Source organism: Carex rostrata, chromosome 19 (assembly GCF_964058835.1).
Source record: "Carex rostrata chromosome 19, lpCarRost1.2, whole genome shotgun sequence".
NCBI lineage: Eukaryota > Viridiplantae > Streptophyta > Magnoliopsida > Poales > Cyperaceae > Carex > Carex rostrata.
In genome coordinates, this window is record NC_135936.1 from 4,572,297 (window position 1) to 4,596,862 (window position 24,566).

The 24,566-nt window shown below is 34.4% G+C and overlaps 3 protein-coding genes across 4 annotated transcripts; all 3 read left to right on the forward strand.

Moving 5' to 3' along the window:
• The first annotated feature begins 1,070 nt into the window (after positions 1–1,070).
• LOC144571431 (shaggy-related protein kinase GSK2) lies at positions 1,071–6,124 on the forward strand. Its single transcript, XM_078320715.1, has 12 exons — positions 1,071–1,277; positions 1,873–1,959; positions 2,073–2,132; positions 2,428–2,700; positions 3,035–3,109; positions 3,197–3,253; positions 3,792–3,932; positions 4,024–4,074; positions 4,163–4,258; positions 4,589–4,672; positions 4,755–4,856; positions 5,732–6,124. Exons 1-12 carry the CDS (start codon positions 1,230–1,232, stop codon positions 5,819–5,821), a joined length of 1,164 nt encoding a protein of 387 aa, XP_078176841.1. The 5' UTR covers positions 1,071–1,229; the 3' UTR covers positions 5,822–6,124.
• Positions 6,125–7,967: 1,843 nt separating this feature from the next.
• Positions 7,968–13,712, forward strand: LOC144571429 (Leucine-rich repeat protein kinase family protein). 2 transcript variants are annotated; one of them, XM_078320712.1, is made up of 11 exons: positions 7,968–8,222; positions 8,603–8,735; positions 9,374–9,445; positions 9,740–9,883; positions 9,977–10,048; positions 10,150–10,209; positions 10,672–10,748; positions 10,857–11,024; positions 11,433–11,768; positions 12,272–12,663; positions 13,083–13,712. In XM_078320712.1, exons 1-11 carry the CDS (start codon positions 8,111–8,113, stop codon positions 13,398–13,400), a joined length of 1,884 nt encoding a protein of 627 aa, XP_078176838.1. In that variant the 5' UTR covers positions 7,968–8,110; the 3' UTR covers positions 13,401–13,712. The 2 variants fall into 2 exon arrangements, with proteins under 2 accessions (XP_078176838.1, XP_078176839.1); XM_078320713.1 differs by lacking the exon at positions 7,968–8,222 and having other exon boundaries at positions 8,601–8,724.
• A 5,930-nt stretch (positions 13,713–19,642) lies between these two features.
• Positions 19,643–22,764, forward strand: LOC144571433 (peroxidase P7-like). Its single transcript, XM_078320717.1, has 3 exons — positions 19,643–19,957; positions 20,348–20,539; positions 22,062–22,764. The coding sequence occupies exons 1-3, from the start codon at positions 19,751–19,753 to the stop codon at positions 22,611–22,613; spliced, it is 951 nt and encodes a 316-aa protein (XP_078176843.1). The 5' UTR covers positions 19,643–19,750; the 3' UTR covers positions 22,614–22,764.
• The last annotated feature ends 1,802 nt before the right edge of the window (positions 22,765–24,566 follow it).

Below are 24,566 nucleotides of genomic sequence, written 5' to 3' on the forward strand. Positions count from 1 at the left end.
CGGGTACAAGAACATTTCTCTAAATAAATTGATCCTTGGATAAGTGTTGTAAAAAATGTCTGTTTAGACCGATTAATCGACCAATTAGTTATTAACAATTACAGAGTTTTCGACTAATCAGCTGATTACTTTCGATTATGACCGATTATTTTTAATTAATCGTTTGACAGTAATACAGTATTATATTCATCCGATATGCAACACTGCTGTTTTGAATGGCACCAAATAATGTTTTGCATTTATCTAATTTTGTTTAATTAAGTTTATATATTTCCAAATCCGATCTTAATTTCCGAAAATGCCCCTATGATCCGGCCCAAAATAACGGTCAGTGATACAGGTTGGATGCATCATGCATGTGACAAACCCCGATTATTTTTTATCTTCTGGTCTCCCTGTCGGAAACCTAAAACTTGTGATCAAGGGCATTTGGGGTATTTGGCCGGTCAGAAACCAGCCTGTCATGTCTTACAGATCCCTGGTTTTCTAGTAATATTAAGCAACTCTCAGTGGCATTTTGAGTGACTCATTTGTCGTTAGGGAGTGGTGCAACAGACAGTTGGGAGTTCCTCTCTGAAGGGCCTTGCGTGTCCCACTAACAGAAGAACAATTTTGGTTCGGTGTTTCGCTCCATGCGTTTTCAAATTTATCAGGGTATCATTAATTCGAGGGATCATAATGAGGACAATCCCAGATGCACCAGGTCTTTATTGTGACATATACTCCGGAAAGGATACCCATACGAAGAAGAGACGCAAGGAAATATTGTTTCAGGCTTTTCGAAAGTTTAAAAGATAAAATTAAAATTAGTGTTACCTAAAATTATGATTCAAATTCATAAAATAAATTGAACCGATATAACTTAATTCTCAGACTTTATTGTTGTTCGGTCTAAAACTACGGTCGACGACGAGTACCCAAAAGCGAACTCTTGTTGGTCTTCAAATCTGGTGCTTTCGGTTTCGTACTTTATTAAAAGCTAAGACCAATCTTATATTAACCTTCCTTTTCCGTTAATTACTCGATCTTTCCATTAATGTTTATTTAATGTCTTAACCCAGTGGCATTTTGGGAATCCAGCGCAACAAAAGCACAGGAGTGAGAGAAAGAGAAACTGTGCCAATCTTTAATCAGAGAGGGAGAGAGAGTTGAGAGAGAGAGAGAGAGAGAGATCCGTGGGAGAGGAGGGATAAAGAAAGAGAGACTGAGCTGCTTATCTCGTCCACCAAATGGCGCAGGCGGAACCGATGAGCATTGACCCTCGTCCAGCGGAGAAGGTATTTCTCGGAGATTTAAACTCTCTCTTTGTAATCGCTCTCGTTTTTGGATCACTAGGTTTCTAGTGTATATTTGATTCTTAGATTCGATCTAGAATGCAGGTGTGGCTTTTTTTTTTCTTTCGGTCGAAGTTAAAGTACAGCATTTTTTCGTGTTTGTTTTTCAAATTTGTAGCATATTTGAGTAGATTGGTTTTTGTTGTTAGTTCAGATTTGGTCCTCTTGTTTGCTTGGTAAAGCTAGTTGAAGTTCTTTTCTTTTCTCATAGTCTCTCCCTCTCCCTCTGATCCCTTTCTTCTCTAGTGAGTATTTCGATTACTCTCTTTTCCTTTTTAAAGAAGCATACCTTTGCCACCTTTTTAGCTTAATTTTTGTAAATTTGTATCTTCGGTTGGAATTGTATGTATATATGGCATTTGATTAAGTTCTGCTTTTGTCTATTAGTTAGTTAGGTTTTCTACCGTTTCCACTCAACTTCTAAGTTTGAGGACCAAATCGAAACTTGATATACTCCTTTCATTCCTTTTAAGCTTTTTCTAAATAAAGATGTGATTTGCTAAAATTTCTTACCATCGTTTGTTTGCTTTTTTTGCAGGAAAAGAAACTTATAGAAGGTAACGATCCAGTCACTGGCCATATAATCTCAACAACCATTGGGGGCAAGAATGGGGAACCCAAAAGGGTAATTTTTTATATTAAAAATAAGATTCCGTTTTTCTACGGAGTTGCTTTGACTTGGACTTCAATTATTTATATATTTATAGTTAATATGTTTGCCATTTTATGTTCTTGCAGACAATTAGTTACATGGCAGAGCGTGTGGTTGGTACTGGCTCGTTTGGCATTGTCTTTCAGGTGCGAAAATAAGTTAATTGTTAGCCAAAATCCATGACCAGTGGCCTTATGCATTGCAGCATTGGGCAAGTTTTGTTGCAAATAGGATGTAAAATGGTTAATTTTTCAGATTCAATGAAAACTTTACCTTTCCTACCTGAAGTATCATTAAAATTTATACCCAGAATTTCCAAAATAAAGTCATGTTTGGCAGCAACCAAAACCGTTATAGATAACATCATTGCATTCTTTTTGCTAAACTATGATTGCTTCAATTATTTGTAAATTTCATTGACTTTCTTTTTGTTGTTTCTAGGCTAAATGCTTGGAGACAGGGGACACCGTGGCTATAAAGAAAGTCTTACAAGACAAACGGTACAAAAATAGAGAGCTCCAAATAATGCGTGCTATGGATCACGCGAACGTCATCTCCTTGAAGCATTGCTTCTTCTCCACCACAAGCCGAGATGAGTTATTTCTCAATCTGGTAATGGAGTTTGTTCCAGAGACCCTTTATCGGGTGTTGAAACACTATAGCAATGTCAATCAGAGGATGCCGTTGATTTATGTCAAACTTTATATGTATCAGGTTCGTATTTGTTTTGCAATGTGCTAAGTAATTTTCATTTGTTTCTACTGGATATTTTTAAATGAATTGAATATGTAATACATATGCTGGTGCATACTTTTTTGAGGTTGTTGTCAACTGGTTTTTCTTTTCTTTTCTTATAAATCTGATCTATCGAAGGTGCATCAATAAACTTCAATTCTTATACTTGAATGATTGGTAAAGTTCCAATTACGAAAATGAATGAAGTAGCTTTACTTGGCTTCTAATAAGGAACAAGACATTTTTGTACTACAGTACTTGAGTTACAGCTTTGTAATAATGGCAACATCTCATCCTTGTGTTTGTAATGCAGATATTTAGAGGGTTAGCTTATATCCATACGGTACCTAAAGTGTGCCATAGAGATGTGAAGCCTCAAAATCTGCTGGTATTATTTTCCTTCACATATTATGCTTAATAAATTAATTAATTATTTTGTTTAAAAGAATGCACTAATTCATATGCTACAATATAGGTTGACCCGCTCACACACCAAGTCAAGCTTTGTGATTTTGGAAGTGCTAAAGTCCTGGTATGTGAATAGAATGCAGTTGGATTTGTTGGGTTTCATTGAGATTGAGATCGCCAATCCAATTTACTGTAGTCGTGTTATAAAATTTTCTATCGTAACTATCCAATAAAAATAAAAGCCATTTAATCCCAGCTAGTTTCATTTAAAAACATTTAAAAAAAAGGCATGAACAACAATAAGTTTTTTATAAATAAAATACAAGTAAAATATAACATACTCTAACTAACAATAACGTAGATAAATTTTTAAATAAAAGAATTAAAATTAACACTATCCACATTATTTCTATAATGATTTACTATTATACATATACAGAATTTTTTTTAGGAAAGATAATGTTCAACGGTCGGTGGGTTTTATCTTTGTACAAAAACCCGTATCCAAAACTTATCCAATAATTATTAGTGTGATTAATCAAAATCTAGTCCCTACATAATCAATCAAATTCCAAATCTAAAATATTTCGGGTCGGGCTAGTCTGGTAAGACCAAGTTTGCTCTTTTTAGTAACAAAATTTTTAATTTCACCTGAAAATTAGGTTGAGGGCGAAGCAAACATATCATACATCTGCTCAAGATACTACCGAGCACCAGAGCTCATTTTTGGTGCAACAGAATACACAACATCTATAGATATTTGGTCAGCTGGATGTGTTCTGGCGGAACTACTCCTTGGTCAGGTTAGACATCTTTGCAAATTGAAAAAATTAAAGATGTAATGAGAGATTCTACATCTCTAACCTCCATTTTTTACCTATATTAATTTTTCAGCCACTCTTTCCTGGGGAAAGTGCTGTTGATCAGCTAGTTGAGATCATCAAGGTAGTTCATCTAACACAACTAATGAAAATACTTGATTTTTTATTTCTGTTGAGAAAGTTTGTATTGACTGTTTGTTGAACATTTTCAGGTTCTTGGCACACCGACAAGAGAGGAGATACGGTGCATGAACCCCAACTACACTGAGTTCAGATTTCCCCAGATAAAGGCTCATCCATGGCACAAGGTGATTTTCCTCTATAAACCTTGTTTTCTAGCAAATGCCATAATATAAAAAAGATAAAAGATGATCAGATGTTGGTTTGTAAATTAAATTTTCAGGGATCTGAACATAGAATTTTGGCGATGACTGTTAGACACTAGAAAATCCCAACTAGTTATGCTTAATAATTTGTGCATGTATTTTGCTTTATGCTTCTAATATTTTGTATAAGTGACAAAAGTCCACAACCCATAACACAATATTTCTATTAATTTTCTGCTATAATTCATCTAGAAAAAATTGCCGTTATAACTATATTAATTATCTGCATCCTTTTGTTATAATCCATACCAGATCTTTCACAAGAGAATGCCGCCTGAAGCAATTGATCTTGCCTCCCGCCTTCTTCAATACTCTCCAAGTTTGCGATGCACAGCTGTATGTTCTCGTTCACTTTTAATTAGCTAATGATAGCTTCCACCGGTTGCTCTTTTCGTTTAATGATGTATAAATAATGCAGTTAGAAGCATGTGCACATCCTTTCTTTGACGAGCTAAGAGAACCGAATGCACGTCTACCAAATGGCCGTTCCTTCCCTCCACTTTTCAATTTCAAACAGGAGGTACCTTAGTTACCTTATATTTGTTGGGTTTCTGTGTCCATCACATTTCCCAACAGCATACCAATAGCATACCCAATATTGGCTGGTTTGTATGCTTTCAAATCTCTTGAGTAACTTGCAAGTGTTTTAAGCAAGACTTTTGAGGACTTGTTATTTGCAACAGCTAGTTTATCATCTGCTACCACTTGAAAGTTGCACCTACTCCCAATTAACATTGGTCAATTCATTTTAAACTTTTTGGATAAAAAATGATTCTGTCATTAATTTCTTTTTAGCTCAAAGGTATGGTCATTTTTATGACAAACCATGATATCTTTGAGGAGGGTTCAAATGCACCCATATTTTTGTGCACCCAAATGCACCCTATCATTTTTCTTCGTTTTCAAAGTCCGAATAGTCAATCCGAACCGTTAGATGCGATCTATATATTAAGATGTGCTTGGAGACCAAATTTTACATTTTTTGGAATTTTTTACTATTTATTAAGCCACTTTGAAAAATCGCTGATCCAATGGTCCAGAAAATGTAAAATCAGCGATTTTCAAAGTGGCTTAATAAATAATAAAAAAATTCCAAAAAATGTAAAATTTGGTCTCCAAGCACATCTTAATATATAGATCGCATCTAACGGTTCGGATTGACTATTCGGACTTTGAAAACGGAGAAAAAGGATTTGAAAGATAGGGTGCATTTGGGTGCACAAAAAATTGGGTGCATTTGAACCCTCGATATCTTTTACATTCCATTTGGTACCTGCGGAACTTAATTGGTATAGTAATCTTTGTAACAAATGAAATATCTTATCCTGTACCTGTCCATGTTTGGTCCTCACGATGCTGTCATGAAGTCTCATAATTTGATATTTTCTTTTTCAGATAACAGGTGCGTCGCCAGAGCTAATCAACAAATTGATACCAGAGCATGCAAAGCGACAATTCAATATCCCCATGCAAACCACTGGGTGATATATAATTAAGAGATATCACTATTATTGTAAGCATCTAGGATCTGACCACTGCCTACTCGACTAGTGTTCGAAGGAGGGTTTTGGACTGTTCAAATTGGAGGGAGGATTGACAATCTGTTTTGTAGTTCTTGTTTATTAGTTGTAATTTGTAAATTAACTGCTATCGGTGGTCCCTTAGTTGTAAGAATTCCAAATGGGGTTTTGGGTTGGTGGTTTGCATTTTGTACTAATGCTTCTAACATGTAATAGCTATGGTTGAAAATTCAAAATCCGATGCACATTATATCTAAATTTATTTTTGTTCCTTTTTTGTTTGCTCAGAACCTTGGTAATATTACAGTCCACTACGGTTATTATCTACAGTTAATTCTGAAATTCTGCATTGAATCTATACGTTAGACGTACGCATTGGTCAGCACCGTCAATAAGTGAATTGAAAACGGGTCGGTCCGGTCTGGATCCGGCCTAGTCCACGGTTCCCATGGTGGGTGGGTTGCAAGGGCCAAGGGGTAGCATGGGTCGGGTCTAACGGGTTTAATTTGGAGGAGTTGGTTTAAATCCGTGCTAGATCTATGATCCAAATTCACATGGGTCGGTTTGGTTCAGTTCATGGTTCGAGTCGGGTCCGGGTCGGGATCTATTTTTTTTTTTTTTTTACAAAAACAGTGGATTGTTTTCGGCTGAAACAAGTCTGTTTATGTTTAGTTTGGTCCGGGTCTAGACGGATTTCGGGTTAGTGTGGAACGGAATTGGACGGGTCTGGTGGAAAAATCCGATCCAAACCCTTGCTAGACCCGTCACTTGGGTTAGTCTAGTCCAGTCTGAGGGTGTAACAAGGATCGGGTCGGTCTGGGCCTGGATTCAGTTCACGGTTCAGCCGGTTCGGATCTGGACCCCCGGTTTTTTTCAATACACTACCGTCAATGCATGTCAATATACCTTAGCTTTTCATAAGGGAACTTTGTTGCCAAATGCCAATCTCAGGTACCGTGAATCCATGCAAATTTAGGTCGTTGAAGGCTCTTACCAAATTTCTGCACTATGGAATGATTAAGAATTTGACGTAAACTGGCATCTGTATTTTTAAATGGATTAATTGCTGGGAGGTCGCTCATTTCGCCGCATGTTAGAAATCAGTATTCAATTTTAATCTACACAAGTCATTAAAAGATTCGTTTAGGTCAAAAAAATATGAGGACGTCTACATTGCCATAAATACCACCAGGCAGGTCCGTGCTACAGATTAAAATAACCAATCTATAGTTTTTGAGATTCAAATAATTAATTTATGCCATTCAATTTTTTTTAACACTTTGTGTTTTTTACTATTTTTTCTAGATACTTGATTTTGAAAATTTTAGACCATTCAATGGATAATGTTTTTTTTTATATAAGAAACAAAAAAAATTGCAAGCAATAAAACTTGACCTACAATTTTTTTATATTTAGATCGAATTTAGTGATAACTTGAAAAATCAAAGAGTTGAAGTCATAGCACTTGACATAATATCCTAAACTAACTCATAAAATATCGCCAACATAATCAATAAGGTGTCAATACTATTTTATTTTTCTTTTATACCTAATTGGAACCAATTAGAAGTTTAATAGTTTAGAAGGTACATATCAAAAGTCACACTTGATTGTGCTACGGGACAAAGACAGGCGTTCATTAAATAAATTTACCCTTTAGAAAAATTAATAGATCGCTGTGCACAGCATAGTGGAGGCTTTAGCCTGCCTACGGCTAATTTTTTTCTTACAAAAATCGTGCAAATATATCGTATCAATAATAATTCACAAAAGTATATTTAAAATTATATATTTTTTTCTCCCTTTTATCTGCGTCTACGATTAATCTGTGCAGCTTGCAACTAGAAAAAAGTTTTGGTGGCCATACAATTTGAACATATTCGATCAAACTTTCAAATGTACTCTTATGTAAATTATTTAGATCTTATATACAATTGTAATTAAATTCATAGCTAATCAATTTTTTAGTTGAGGCCTTGTTTTCAAATTCGAAGCACAAAACTAAGAAAAAATTTATTACGAAATATATAATTGCCATTGGTCTTCCTCGTAAACAACCCGCCTACTTCATCGAGGCAGGTGAGATTCCGAGGTAGAGTTCACACAGGCTCTTCTAGTCTCCTCTCCTCACTCCAACCTCTCTAATTTCTTAATTCCCAAATCCCTAAACCCCATAATCTCTGATCTCTAGACTAATATAACATGACCCAAAAATCACAATCGGACCACCAAACAAACCCACCTTTCACTCACCATGTCTGTCTCCTTGCTTCGCTTCTCTCTCTTTCTCGTTTCTTTCTCTTCCCTTTTTCCTCTCCTCCTTTCCTCCGACCCCCCTCTGTCTCCCAAAGGCCTCAACTATGAAGGTACATCTACAGTTTGTGTTTCATTCAGACTAATTCTTTTGCATTTGTGCTCCAAAATGTTCAAAAGTTTTGTTACTGAAATTGGGCGCGGCTTACCTTATTTATTTTTTATTTTTCTCTCTCTAGGGGAATAGACGGCCGATTAAAACCATTTCTTACCTTTTCAATCTAAAATAAGATGCACTATGAAAAAGGAAAAAATAATTTTCCTGACCAAATGGATTTTTCCCAATAGGCAATAGAGCTGGGCAAATGTAGTAAATTAGAGTTGTTATCGTGGAAAAAAGAACTTTGAAGGAGGATATGTGAATTTGACGGGCTTTATGCAAAATTTAGAATTTTTTCCAAGGTATGTGACTAATGGAGTGTGTTTTGAGCAGTGGCTGCGCTGATGTCAGTTAAAAGCAAGATGGTTGATGAAGAGAGAGCCATGGATGGGTGGGATATATTTTCTGTGGACCCGTGCACCTGGTCCATGGTTAGCTGCTCCTCTGATGGCTTCGTAAAATCCTTGTATCGTCTCTTTTTCGTTTTATTGTTTCATCTACGTATATTATCTAATTCAGTATTAAGCCAAGGAGGTGTGGTGGAACTGTTGATCTGTTGCTAGGTTAGGTTTGTTGTGCTTTATTTTGCTTGGTGAGGTTTAGTGTTCCTTATCCTGGGGCATTGATGCATTTTTTTTTTTTTAATAGAATGGCAAGAAAGGTTGTTTCTGTATGAACGAAACAGGTTTTATTATGTACCACCTTTCTAAGAACAAAAAGAAATGATATAATTCAGTACTGCTGCTTGCTTATTGATCAATAAGACCCATAAAAGGAGTCCTGATAAGTACATAATCACAGGTATCAGAGTCAAAACATTATATTAATATTAGAAAAAAATGTGCCACAAAGGTCTACTAGATAAAAATCAGGTTTACTGGATGAAAGAAATGTTACATTTGATGTCTGCAGTGCTTTTAGTGCTCTGTCTATTTGTAGTTTAAGGGCCATCATCATTTTTTAATTTACAAACACGTAATATTTAAGTAAATGAACAAACAAACAATTATACATAAATATAATAAAAGCTGAAGAAATAAACAAATCAGTCAATCAATAAAGAAAGATGTGCAAGATTTTAACTGGTGATGCTTTTATTTGTAGGGACATGGCAAATAAGGGCCTGTCGGGAACGCTTTCACCAAGTATTGGCAATCTCAGCCACTTACAGACCTTGTGAGCACTTGTTAATTCTTATTTTTCCTATTTCCTTCCATTTTTCCCTGCACAAGAAACATTTAACTGATGAAACAAAAATAAAACAAACAAATGAACCAGCAGAATCTACTCAAAGATTGATGTTTCATGAAAATGGAATTGATGGTATAAGTATCACTATCTTTGATAAAGAAAGAAAGGGAGAAGATGATTTTGGATTCTCTTGATTTTGTACTACTTTTTGTCAGTACAGTTGTTTGTGGCCATGACCCATGGCTTAAAAACTATAATTTTTGCCCTTCTCTTTTCCAGGTTGGTACATAACAACAAAATATCAGGACCTATTCCTTCTGAAATTGGACAGCTTTTAGGACTTATAACTCTTGATCTCTCAACCAATCAGTTCACCGGAGAAATCCCTGATTCTTTGGGGCAACTGACTCAGCTTGGTTATTTGTAAGTTCATTTCAAAATATTATATAGCAATTCATTTAAATTAGAATATTGTGATGAAATTTAGTTCTGATAGGTTACCCAATTGATTGTTAGGCGGCTAAACAGGAACAACTTATCAGGTCACATTCCTGAATCAGTTGCAAATCTCTCAGGTCTTTCATTCCTGTATGTAAATCCTCTGTTGCTCTCTTGCTGCCTCCTTTTATTAATTTATTGCTGTTTACAGTTTTTTTTGGGAAGCTTACTTGAATATCATTTGTTTTCAGGGATTTATCATACAATAATCTTAGTGGACCTGTTCCAAAAATTCTTGCTATTGATTACAGGTATGCCTCTGGAACGGTTATCAGACTTCTTGTGCTGATTTTAGTTTCATCTTGTTCCTATTTTCTGTTTCTCGGCCATTTATGTAATTGTCACTGTTGCCAATTTTTTGTGGTTATTGTCTTTGGTGTCTGGTACAACCGTATAAATTCAGGCATCTCCGTTAGCAGTAAAAATGGTGGTAATAGTTTGGACTTGTAATTCTCTAGTTAAAATTTGCTCTTCTTTTGCCTTACAGCAGTGGTACTGAATCACTACAAGTTCAGTCGTGCACTCATGTCCATTACCATTAACATGCTGTTAATACTTGTGTACTAATTAATTTATCTTGCTGTTGAATTTTTCTGAAAGGATTCAAAGTTTCTGGCCAAGAAAGTATTTCCCTTGCAAAACCAGGATGAGGTTTATTGTAATTATAAGTTGTTTTCAATGTTTGTCGTTAAGATAGTTCAAGTGTTTACCAGTGTTGCAGGAAATGTATTTCTCTGCAATTCTTCTACTTTACGTGGTTGTAAGGATATCCATGCATCAGTCACTAATGGTGAAATCTCTTACATTTTGTGAACACTTTATAGAAACAGATAGTTCAATACATAACAACAGGAAACCGTAATTCTTTACTCATGTTAATTATTTGTTCTTCTTTCAGATACAAACACAAACAGAAACACAACTGTAATTGCAAAATCCAGCCATCACAAACAGCTAGAAATTGGCCTTTCTGCGAGCATAGGCTGTTCCTTGGCACTTGCTGCGGTGTTGTTGCTTATGTATTGGCTATGCTATTGTAGATGGCGTTTTCCTTTTGCTTCAGTTGGTAGGTTTATGCGGACAATTACTCTACTCTCAAATTGGACCCTTGAGGCCTTGACTATTATAGACCTTCAAATCATTGATATTTTCATGTTAGCATGAAAAACTAGAAATCTTGCATGCCGTTAAAAGTGAAAATAAATCATGCATAACCCTGCACAGTGTACACAATATTATTTGTAGTGTTCAACATCTAAAAAAATTGCCTTCTACTTCTTTATGCAAATGGTTGGATACTTCTTCATAATATGTCACTTGTGTACCCTGAAAGTTACTTTATGTGTGCAAACTGAGAGTCATGAACTCTTTTTACCTCTTCATATCTTTAACAACTCTTGCCAACCAAATACCTATTTTTCATGAGGTGTTAGGTGCCAATATTAACTCATAGCATTTATATTTCACATTTCAGATCAATATTATGAATTTGAGATGGGTCACCTGACTCGTTTCACCTTGCGGGAACTCCAACTGGCCACTGATAATTTCAATTCAAAAAATATTTTGGGGCAAGGTGGATTTGGTGTGGTCTACAAGGGATCCCTCAGAAATGGTACTGTGGTTGCAGTTAAGCGGCTCAAGAATCCAGATGTCACTGGAGAGGTCCAGTTTCAGACTGAAGTGGAGATGATTGGCTTGGCTATGCACCGAAATTTGTTGCGTCTTTATGGTTTTTGCATGACCTCGAATGAGAGGTTGTTGGTGTACCCGTTTATGCCCAACGGCAGTGTTGCTGATCGTTTAAGAGGTATCAGAAGTGAAACCGTAACAGTTAGTCGTACTGTTGTAGTGTGCCAGCTGGTACTTGACATGGCAGTGGTTCGAAAGGTTTCTCATTTTATGGGATTGTGCAGTGTTTTTATTATTTTCTGGCACATAAAGTACCAGAAAGGTGGTAGCAGTGCCAGTACTACTACACTAGCATGTACCAATTGGCATACCATCTGGTATGGGATTAATACTGGCTTGGGTATTGGTAACTTGTTTTGGCGAACGCATCAAGGATTGCAGATACATGAGATGTATTGGACCATTTTTTCTGGGAATAGGAAAATTTTGTATAAATTTAATTCAATTAGGTTCAGGCCTAGTACCAGGAAAATTTTAGTTAGTATCCCCTTGTATTGAATCATTCCAGCTTGTAGACGCTGCTTGCTGCTCTTTTCTGCATCACAGAAATGTGGTATTTTGAATTTTTTAGGGGTGTGTACTAAATTGTTCCTTTACTAATAAATCCAGTAATTTACTCAGATTATCATAGTGGTAGGCCTTCACTTGACTGGGCCAAGCGGATGCAGATTGCACTGGGATCTGCCCGGGGATTGCTATACCTCCACGAACAGTGCAACCCCAAAATAATTCACAGGGATGTTAAAGCGGCAAACATACTACTTGATGAATTTTTTGAAGCTGTGGTTGGAGATTTCGGTCTTGCAAAACTTTTAGACAGGCAAGAATCCCATGTTACCACAGCGGTACGTGGTACAATAGGTCACATAGCACCTGAGTACCTGTCAACCGGCCAGTCGTCAGAGAAGACTGATGTGTACGGTTTTGGGATCCTTTTGTTGGAGCTCATCATGGGTCCAAAGATCCTGAGCGCTGGAAATGGGCAAGTTCAGAAGGGAATGCTCCTTGACTGGGTAAATAATAGATCATTTTGTTAAGTTGAAATATGATGTTTAGCTTTATGTTTTCTGTTTATTTGTGCAGTTGACCCTCATTAAGCCCTTAATTATGCAGCATCATTAAACACTCAAAGGCGCATGCTTCCTTTAGCATGCTATTGGGTTGCCAAACTTTCCTCAGTTACTAAAGATTGGCAGTAATTCCTCAGATATTTAATTTATTTTCATCTTTAAATAACTGAGGTATTTGAATGGTACCTAAGTGGTGCAGTGATGGATTTATGCCAACTTGCTGGGTTAATGGCCGGCTCAGTGACTATGATGTCAAATTATGCAAACTCGCTTCAATTTTAGTTCAACCAACTATACTGTGCAATTTGTAATAAATTGTGTAATTTTGTCTCGAGCAACCCTCATTTCCAATTATGATGCAGGTCAGAGGGCTTCATGAAGCAAAAAACTACGAAATGCTAGTTGATAGAGACCTCAAAGATACCTTCAATCAAGCTGAGTTGGAGTGTGTAATTAGTGTGGTTCTACTCTGCACCAAATCTAACCCTAGCCTTAGACCCATGATGTCAGACGTAGTTAAAACCCTGGAAATTGTGATCAAATTGCCAGAGCAACATGTTGATGAACTAGATCGGCATGATATGCATCTTGATAACTCTTGGAGTTCTAGAAGGCATGGTGATGCAAATGATTCTTCGTCTTTTATTATTGAACCAATACAGCTTTCAGGGCCCAGATGAATTGTCATTAGTTGCTGAAAAAACCCAATAATTAGTCGAAATTGCAAAAAGGCTACATATTACTTAGAGTCGAAGGGTTTCAGTTTAGACTTAATGAAGGGGTTTTGCAATTTGTCCAAAATATACCACGGGTTGTACATACTGTTTGCATTAGTTTTGTTTGGACATCCCAACTTGTCCCCTAACTTGTACTTGCTTTATCAGAGTTAGAACACAAGTTGGGTTTGTTGCATGATTTCTTTTCTTTCCCAATGCTGTAACAGTGAAGACAAAACACATGTTGTAATGCTTGAGATCTCTTTTTACTTGGATTACAATACGGGTTGTGGTACTGAGTCAGCCGGGGCTTGCTACAGGTAAGTCCACTAACATATTACTTTGTACAAAAAAGTCTTTTGTACTAAACTTTTATTCTAACTTCATATTTAGTTTGTTGTGTTTACCATCCAAATGGAGAAAATTTTAGTACAGAAAAATATCTAGATGTTTCTAACATCTTAGTTTGTCCAAGCTTTTACAATTTTGATTTCGATGTTGTATTTTAAGCTAAAATTTAGTTAAACTACAATCAACAGTCTGAGTAGCACATGTCAGAAATAATACCTGATACTACAGGATGTTGTTCTTTTAATTCAAAGTTCTGTTAGATGGTCCATTGCTTATTCTCTGCAGGTGGTTCTACATCATCCACAGGGGGTTCCACCTGGCCTTCTTGATCCTAGCTAAGAATAGACAGGACTATTCCTTGACTTGAATGGCCTATTTCTGTACTATGAAAAATTTATGTTCTCGAGTGCGCTGCATGTGAGGTATATTTATTCCATTCCCAGTCTAAAATATTGGATTGAACATGCCCCTTGATGTTGATGAGAAAGTGATAATTATTTACCTCCTGCTAATGCCTTGTTTGCATATAATTAAGGCATATTAGATTACAACTGAAAAAGTGGCTTTCCTAAACATATTTTTTTGCAATCATGGAAAAATGATCAAATCTGAATTCATGTGCACAAGTCTATTTGTTACTTGGTTAGGTCAAGTTTTTTTTGCACCTGAAACTAACTGAACCAACCAAGATCTCTGTTGAAACCGACTGGTCTAGCTAAGCTTGTGTCTCATACAGTTTTAGTGAAAAATCTTGTTAGGCATTCTAGTGTGGCTGAATGTTATAGTATAAGTGGAAAATGAAAAATCTGAGTTTGGTCTATGCCGTGCGCCTGTGCCAATATGGAATTTGAGATGTCAGTGCGCATTTTAATGCACAAAGTAACAAAAATATTGAATCAGCATAATTGACACTTGATGGAAAAAAATATATAGAACCTACAGATAACAAGTGTCCATCTGTCTAAATTCAGTCTTTTACAGTCCACACTTGAAACCTAATATATACAAACTTTCCACACTTTGTTTAGTCATGTATGAATATTATATAAATTTAATATGTATGAAGTTTACAATTCTGGGAATTTTGCTTATCAAATTGACGTGGACATGTTGGCGATATATAAGCAATTGGAGCCGACAGATAGAATTTATTCTCTAAATTCAGTAATTGTCAGTCGAGTTAAGAATTAAATATCCGAATTATTTTATGGTCGGTTTTTGTTTGCATATTACGATTGTTAAATTGCATAAGCAAAACTTGTTTTGGTTTGCTTCGTTGTCTGGACAGCACATGTGCATTGAGTTGTGATAGCGCCAAATGAACCAACCGATGAGCCCGTGATTTGTATTTTGTCACTAATGATGTTGAGATAAGCACTTTATTCGCCACACATGTTCCTTTCCAGCTCCAACTACGTGCATTTGACAGCTACTTATTCATTTTAACTCCATAGTTAGCTCGTAATATACATAGTTACAACAAACAATTAATTTGGATTTTACGCAAACACCAGAAAATGCCTAGCTTAGGCATGCACTAACTGTTTAAATTGAACTAGTCAAGGATCCTCTGTGACCATTATAGCACACCATTCAATGTGTGGTGAACAACTAGCATTAGGGACTCGCACCATTATGGTATTTAAATAACCACACCAGAAAATAAATTGCAGAGGTGTAGTACATAGTAAAATAATATGTTTGTCGACATTCAACACTTGTGGCTTTGTACATACGTGCCCAATAATGAATTAGGATTCTGCTTAAATTCATTGATATGGACAATTGGACATACACGCATGTAGAGACAAATAAATTTGTTGTCTCACAATGCGGGCAAATGTGTAATTGTGTATAGACAATTTAGAATCAGAGCATCATTTCTATTCTTCAATGAAAATTAGTCGTGAAAAATGTTTATGGCATCGAAGCTCATTTAGTCATTTATCAACCAAAACGTGCCAAATAACCCTCTTCTCAAGAATTTTCCTTTGATTTAGTGGGAAAAACACGTAACTTCCATGTAGAAAGTTATAGATTCGAAATCCATAGAGTGATGAAATCTTTTATAATATACATAAGATTAAAAAAAAAACTTCTTGTCGATATCTATTGTTAACAAATGGCAGCTCCTTAAATGTTAGACTGTCCCTCGCATATATCAAAAATTTACATAACTTAAAAGTTGACATCATAAAATTGTTAGACCGACACTTAATCATTTAGAATTTTAGATTAGGACGTGCATTCAATTTAATGCTCAATTAATACATACAGACACTTTTATATCACTACATGATTACTTAATTACTCTTAGTTTGACCCTCAATCATTTCCAGGCTGAAATATAGTTTGATTCTCATTATATCTATACTTATATTTTACCAAGTTAAAATATTTCCAATCCTACAATCTGTTTTTTGACATGTACTTGAATTTAATAAATCCTACAATCTTAAAAGAGGAGGGTTCAAATTCCTCTATTTTTTGTGCCTCCATTTTTTAAAACGGTAATAATTCAAAATTTATAACTTAAAAGTTAAAATAAAACTGTTAGATGTGATCTATGTTATTTTCTCTGTGCTCATAAAAAGTTATCACATTTCAATTTTATTTTGGTTGTCATCAAGAACTTGTAAAAAACGTACTAATGTGAATAATTTCTAGACATTGATTTTTAACTTATTGATTCACATAAAAACAAAATTGAAATGAGATAAATTTTTATAAGCACGTAGAGAGAACAACATATAGGGGTGATTAATGAGCGAGCATGAGCGAGTTAGGGTATGCTCATGCTCGCTCATTAAGTAAATGAGCGAGTTGTTAATGAGCGAGTTTAAATGAGCGGATAAATGAGCGAGTTGTAAATGAGCGAGCTTTTAATGAGCGAGTTATGAGCGGCTCACGAGTTGTGACTTATGACTCAAAACAAAATTATATAGTGTGCCCACGCATAATTATATAGTGTGCCCACGCATAACAAAATTTGTTAAAAGTCATCATAACAAAATTCAACCAATTGTCATAATTCATTTAAATGAATTGTTATGACTATTACTTGTTTTGGACTTTAGGCGGAGGTTTTGGTTCTGTCGATTTACAAAAAAAAATTAATATGAAACTATGAATATTAGTATATTACACAGGATTAAATGTTACATTGTGCTCACTATATTACACAGGATTAAATATGAAATTATGCTCACTATCTATCAATCTTAATGAGTCAAGGTTGATGTTACACATAATTACATAGGATTAAATGTGGCAGGGATTAGATGTGGCAAATTCTTAATGAGCGAGTTATGAGCGAGTTGGGTCATGCTCATGCTCGCTCATTAAGTAAATGAGCGAGTTGTTAATGAGCGAGTTTAAATGAGCGGATAAATGAGCGAGTTTAGGTGAGCTTTTAATGAGCGAGTTATGAGCGGCTCACGAGTTATGAGCGATTTACTCACCCCTAACAACATAGATCACATTTAATATTTTTATTTTTATTTTTAAGCTTTAAATTTTAAATTATTAAAATTTAAAAAAGAGACATGATGAAACCATTTCAACCATCCTCATCTTAAAATATGGTTTCTTCCGCCTTAAAAATATTTCACAATTGTCTCTGAGCTGACTGACGAAGTGACGCGGCAGCTGTAGTCCTACAGATGGAACTCATGGACTATTCACCAGATAGAAGACACCACCTCCACATACCTAACTTTATGATTGTTATTATCCTCTCTTTTAATCTTGTTTGAAGTCTCATTTTCTTTACTGTTTTTGGCTCAACTGTTTTGGGCAAATTAACTTTTTTTTTTCCTCAGTCTGTTACAAAATCCTTATAACCGTCAATTCAATCAGGTAAGAAAATGACCCTTATTCTTCCTAAAAAAGTAACTTGTACAATTGTTCCTAAAACAATATCAAGTAATTTTCTTTCTTCAAACCAAAATTATGTACCAAGTCATTTGTATCTCTGTAATTAATTTTCAATTTTAATCAGTAACTAAAAATCAATATTTAGTCTAGTGACAAAGACACATTTCATTTAATGTGAGAAGGTCATGGATTCGAAATCCGGATGGATGAAAAATGCTTTGTTGTAATGATATGAGTTTGAAAAGAGTGTTGGGTGGCTTAATATCCAACCCTCTCATTCATTTTTTTTTTCTTTTTAAATCTGTATCTTATTCAATAGTTTGATATATTTTGTTTTTACATTATAATTGGCAATTGTAGTGATGATATGATAATTTTAGTCCATTAGTTAAATAAGCAAAGTTATAAAATTAGTGATTAGTTGGAGATGCATGAGCAATCAACATTACCGCATGATATATCATCCGAGTAGAACTAGGGTGTTCTTAAGCTCACCAAAGTGTTTGGTGAGCTTAACTTCAAAATCCATCAAATTGGTTTCAAATGACGAATCCGAACCGTTGAAATCTGCCTACCTTACGAGTGATGCATCTACATGTGAAAATTTTAAACATTCGAATTGATTTAGTATAAAGTCAAGCGGTCAAAAAACGTTCAAAAAATGAATGCACTAAAATTAATTTATTAACCTTCTAATTTTAACCGATTGATTTTATACTAAATTAATTTGAATGTTTAAAATTTTCACATCTAGACGCATCACTCGTAAGGTAGTCGGGTTCCAACGGTTCAGATTTGTCATTTGAAACCGATTTGATGAGTTTTGAAGTTAAGCTCACCAAACACTTTGGTGAGCTTAAGAACACCCTAGTTCTACTCTATATCATCCACATATCATGGCTATTTAAAATGATGAAATTTGATACTTGCTTCATCCTATACCAAGTGATTTCAAATTGAATGGTTCAACATTAACGTTCATTGATTTATCAAACAATACTAAATTGTAGGAAATTTAGTTATTAGTTATTTATATGCCTTTGTTGAAATTGTCCCCTTCTCTCTCTCTGTTTTTTTTTTTTTTTTTTACTTTACTATGTTTTATCTGAACGAATTATGTACGAAAAAATATAGGTCCCCGGATTGCTAACTTTATTTGAATGAACCTGGTCGGGTGATCTTGCGCAATTGATGTTATTGACCGGCTCAAAAAATAAATAAATAGGAACACATTTTATTTGAGGACCAGAAACACAACTAAATAACAAGGAAAAAAAAAATATAAACGCAGATATGATTTAAGTTTTTACCAATGTGGGTCGAGTCATGTTCCAAAGATGGTCCAGAAACTGGAACCTCGTACTGTAGGCTTGATGGGTATGTAATTTCTGACAACCAATAATGAACCAAAATTAATTAGTTAACTATACAATGAAAGTGAACCCTACTGTCCAGTTATTTGATAAGCTATGATTTTAATATTTATTTTTGAAAGTTTCGGTAAGTTAGCATGTCAATATCTCATAATAGGATTTATGTCATGTCATGCAGACAAAGGTCTATTTCAAACGCAATTACTCAAAAGACTTCATTATTAACGGATTTACTCAAAAGTTGATAGTTATCACAAAGTCCAAAGTAATCATCAAAATACTACTAATTAGTAATGATACTTGACACCTTTCCTTTATATATTATTATCATATTTCTGCAGCAAAATTAACTCTGTTCAAATCAGGGTTATAATAATAGAAAAAAACTCAAACCAAACTCTATAACTACAGACATGAAATATAGGTCACATATTTTATTTAAAACATTATACTTGAAGTAAAATCAAAATCAATGAAGCAACTGGCCGCTTGTGAACACGCGTAATTAAAGAGGTAGGGTCCATACGCCATGGAACCAATAGCTTTTATTTAACCACCTAATCTTAGCATGATTTGCAATACATGCAACGGATTCATTTCAAGGACCTTTCATGATTCGTTAATAAACAATGACACATGCCAATATATATACATTTCCTCTCAGTACAATAACCAATCTCCAAACTTAAAAAGCAAACCAAGCAATAGGTAGCAATGGCTTTTGCCAGAGGGCTTCTTCTGCTTTCCCTTGTTTCTCTCTTGGCATACACCTCCAATGCACAACTCTCTGCGATGTTCTATGCCGGCCGTTGCCCGAATTTGCAATCAATCGTAAGATCAGTCATGTCTCGAGCTGTAGCTCAGGACCCGCGCATGGGCGCCTCCATTCTGCGTCTCTTCTTTCACGACTGCTTTGTCAATGTATTATATATATATATCTGTATCTCTCTGGTTTTTCATTTTTTTTCCTTTTCTCTTTTGCTCCAGAAGTTTTCTTTAATTTTAATCTTGTAATTGAATCAACAATTACATTTTTTGTGTGTAGTATAAGTTAGATGGTATTAATAAAATGAATAGTGACATAAAACTAATAACTTTTAGCGTCGTCATCATTATTATTGTAGTCACTCTATTAATAGTATATAGTATACATCATTATTATTACTAATTATTCACTCAAAAAATAAATTCAAAAAGTATAAACTGAGTACTAATAAAAAGGTCAACATAAAGAGAATAATATCAATTTTGAAACCAAGCTACTAATTTGAACTTGTATCATAATATTAATTCCAACAATTAATTTATTAGGGTTGTGATGGCTCGGTACTTTTGGATGACACGGCGACATTCCAAGGTGAAAAAAATGCTGGTCCGAATTCCGGCTCTCTCCGTGGGTTCGAAGTCATAGATTCTATAAAATCACAAGTTGAAGCATCCTGCGGAGGGGTCGTCTCGTGCGCTGATATTCTTGCTCTTGCTGCTAAGGATGGCGTTAACTTGGTTAGTATCATGTCAAATTTAATGCTTGCTTAGAGACAATGGTATAAAACAGTTATTTCAGTATAGCTACCAAAATTTTCGGTTTTTTCAGGTACCTAAATGATATTTGGTTCTCTCTGTTTTATTTTTTTTACCTTTATTATGATTATGTTCCTTTTGATGCTCTCTGTTTTTTTTTTCTTCATTATGATTATGTTCCTTTTGGTCCTCATTTGTGCTCTCTTTGTTTCTTTTCTTCTTCCAGTTTCCCTTTTCATTTTCTGACTTATAGAATTCAATATTAAATAAATAAAAATAATATATAATTGACTTGTGCCTACCTAAATCACGAGTTTCAATTCGGTATTGGAGAGAATCCAAACGTTTTCCTTAAGGGAATTCTTGCATGTGTTTCAAGTAACCTAGCTATAAGCAATTATATCCATACCATGCATGCCGACTATGAAAGCACTTGGTGATGGTAGTTAAGTGAAAGCTAGATACAATTATAGGTACAGTACAGTCCGTAGTGAACTAACAAAAAGTGCATTTTTTTCATGTTAAAGATGAGGTTTTCACTAATCTATGAAAGTACCATGTCGCTCTCCTGAGAGGCTGTATGTTAGGAGAAATGTCTTTTCTTCATACTAATTTGGGCCAATCTAAAATATAAAAAAGGTGGATATTCATTCATGCCTTGTAAAATTTTGAAATATCAGTCGTAGCTTTGCAAAAGTCGGTGGATTCCTATGTAAAACCACCACAAAAATTACTTATTTTTTTATCTAAAATTCATGATATTTACCCGTTTAAATTTCAAAAATTCAAAAATTCACAAATTTAACCAATTTATAGCTTTCTCTATTAAGATTCATTTTGAATTCGTAAATTTCTCATTTTATCATTTATTTTAAAAAAAATGTAGCTTGTGTAAGAAAAATAAGTCTTCTATTTTGTCAGTTTCTGAGGGCAAGTAGTTCATTTCTCAACTTATTACGAATACACAGTTACATTTAGACATATGCTTGTGTGTATATTAGAGGTAAGAAAATTAACCATTTGTTCTCAAACAGTGCCAATTAGAAGACTAAAATTTCTCTTAAACATGCTGCATATTTATTTTTGAATAAATAATAAACTTGGTTCTTTATAATTTTAAAATGAATTTTAATAGAAAACACAAATAAGTTTAGTAAATTTTTGTGTTTTTAAAATTTAGAGGGGTAAACATGATATTATGAAATTTAGAGGGAAAAAATATGTAATTTTAAAATTTTTTGAGAAGCATACATGAAATTTCCCCTAACATTAATTAGTTGGCCTAATTCTGATTATTTAATCCAATTTTAATATTAATATACCTTTACCATATAAACACTTTATCATATATAAATTGTGAGAATATATTCTCACAATTAGTTACTACTTAAATACAATTTCTTTTCCAAAGAAAAAAGAAAGAAAGCAAAATTGGTTGGTAGAAAAAAAGATAAAAAGTAATATGCTCCCGTATTGTCACTATTAATTTATTCATTAAATGCAGCTTGGTGGGCCCAACTGGACAGTCCTCTTGGGGCGTAGGGACGCTCGTACTGCCAGCTTTAGTGCAGCTAACAGCAACCTCCCGGGCCCATCCTCCAGCTTCAGCTCTCTCGTCTCTGCATTCGGCTCCAAAGGCCTTAGCATTCGCGACTTAACCGCTCTATCAGGGGCCCACACCATCGGTCAGGCACGCTGCACAAATTTCCGCACCCACATTTACAACGATGCCAATGTAAACCCTAGTTTTTCCACGACCCGCCAGCAGACATGCCCTCAGACAGGTGGGGACAGCAACATGGCCCCACTCGACTTTCAGAGCCCAAACCGGTTCGATAATGGGTTCTACCAAAACATCATGAACCGGGCCGGATTGTTGCATTCTGATCAAGAGTTGTTCAATAATACCGCTGCTGATGCATTTGTGCGAGTTTATAGCAGAAATTCTGCTATTTTCGCGAATGACTTTGTTTCGGGGATGATTAGGATGGGAAATATTAGCCCCTTGACAGGGACTAATGGAGAGATTAGGGTAAGTTGCAGGAAAACAAACTGAAAGGGAAATTACAAAAATTGTTGCACATCTTTGATCTGTAAGTTGATTAGTATATTTTTGATTGCCATGGTGATAATATAAAGCGATGCTCTTCGATTTGTTCTTGTTCATATCATGTCCTGTAATAAAAAAAATAATTATTCAGTGTAAAGTCATTTCTTGATTTTTTTTTTCTTTTTCTTTTAGCATCATTCGTAGATGAATTTTATAGCAAGATATTAATTATTATTTTTGATAAAAATTATACAGATAGGTTTGGCATAATATGCATGCAATAATTGGTAAAGGGATGCATGAAAATGAGTCCTTTTAGGTTCGTGCTAGTATGGCCCATGCCAGCTATCAAAAACATGATGAGCTTGCTTGTTGGTTAAGTGTTGTTATTATAATCGTTAAGTATACAGCGTAACAGCGGCAGGATTATATTTATTCAAAAGAAGCCATCAATAGTTGGGAATTTGTCGTCTCGAATACGCCGAAAATTTAGGGATGATTGAACCTGATTTTTTAGAACCCACAATCTACGCCTACTGGATTAGAATATACAAGTAACATTTTTTACTGTATACTTCAATTTTTGATTAAATGTTATCGTCTACATGTAAATGAATTATGAGTTCAATTAAAAGGGTACATCACATATTATTAGAAATTTGTTGAAATGATTTTTGTTTATAAAAAATGTATTTGACTCGTGCTATTATTAATTTAGACCACATAATTAGAATTTTTTTAGAAACCATAAATAAAGAAATAAATTTTACTAAACCAACTTGATTGCTTTTTTTTTTTTTTTTTTTACAAAAATCATAAAAATCAAGATGCCATTTCGGTCCCCCCCTTTTTTGGACCGAATTGCTATTTCAGTCTCAACCGTTTTCACAGATTTCGAGAAAAAAAATACGGTGAAAAATTGTGAAAATACTTGGGATTGAATTTTCACTTTAGTCCCCAAAAAAACAATTAAATATTCAAGACCGAAATGACATTTCAGTTCTTATGGTGTTTGTTAAAAAAAAAAAAATGTAATCATGTAGGTTTGATATTTTTTTTAATTATGGTTTATATAAAAAAAATTCACATAATTAAGTTATATGACCTTTCCGGCTTTCCGGATTTCTTGACAAACAAAATTCACTTAACCTTACCTCCTTGTCCGATCAATTTCATGACCAAAATATATATTCTTAATAATTAATTTTTTTTGCATTTTCTTCAATCGCATAACATTTAGTATAAGAAACAAAATAAAGTGGTCCAATAGCAGGCTAGTAAAAACTCTGGCTCAACTCAACCAAGAAATTCTTTAGACGGGAATAATTGTAAAATGTTTAATATTTTCTTTGAAATTTAATATGGGTTGAATGTAACAGAATTTAAAATTTAAGAGCGCAATTGACAATTGTTGCAAATAGAAGGTTCAGGAGCAAATGCTATTATAACCTAATCTAATACATGTTGGATTTTTAGGGCTTTTATATTATCCATAACAATCCAATTCCAACATAGCACCTGCTGCTCCGACATTTTTATTTTTACCCCATTAAAAATTATTTTAATAATAATAACCAAAGTTTAATAAATTTTTTAAAAATACCCCACCCGTGGAATTTTTCCACGGGTTGGAATTGTAATTCAATTTTTTTTTTTTATAAAACAGAAATTTTTTTTTATTTTTTATTTTTTGTATTGAAATATTAGAAATGCTGGATATATTTCTTTGAAAATAGATGAAATACAATATAATTTGATTTATTAGAAATACTGTAACAAATAACCCGGATCAATATTTTTCAGGCCGGAATTTTCGCGGCTGTAAGAAAAATTAATATATTTCTTTATGTGTTATTAGAAAAAAATAAAAATGCTTAGATTCTGAGTTATTGATCCCGGTTCAAAAGTCACTTCTATGTAATCTAGAAAATATTGTGATCCTTCTAGGACATTTAATTT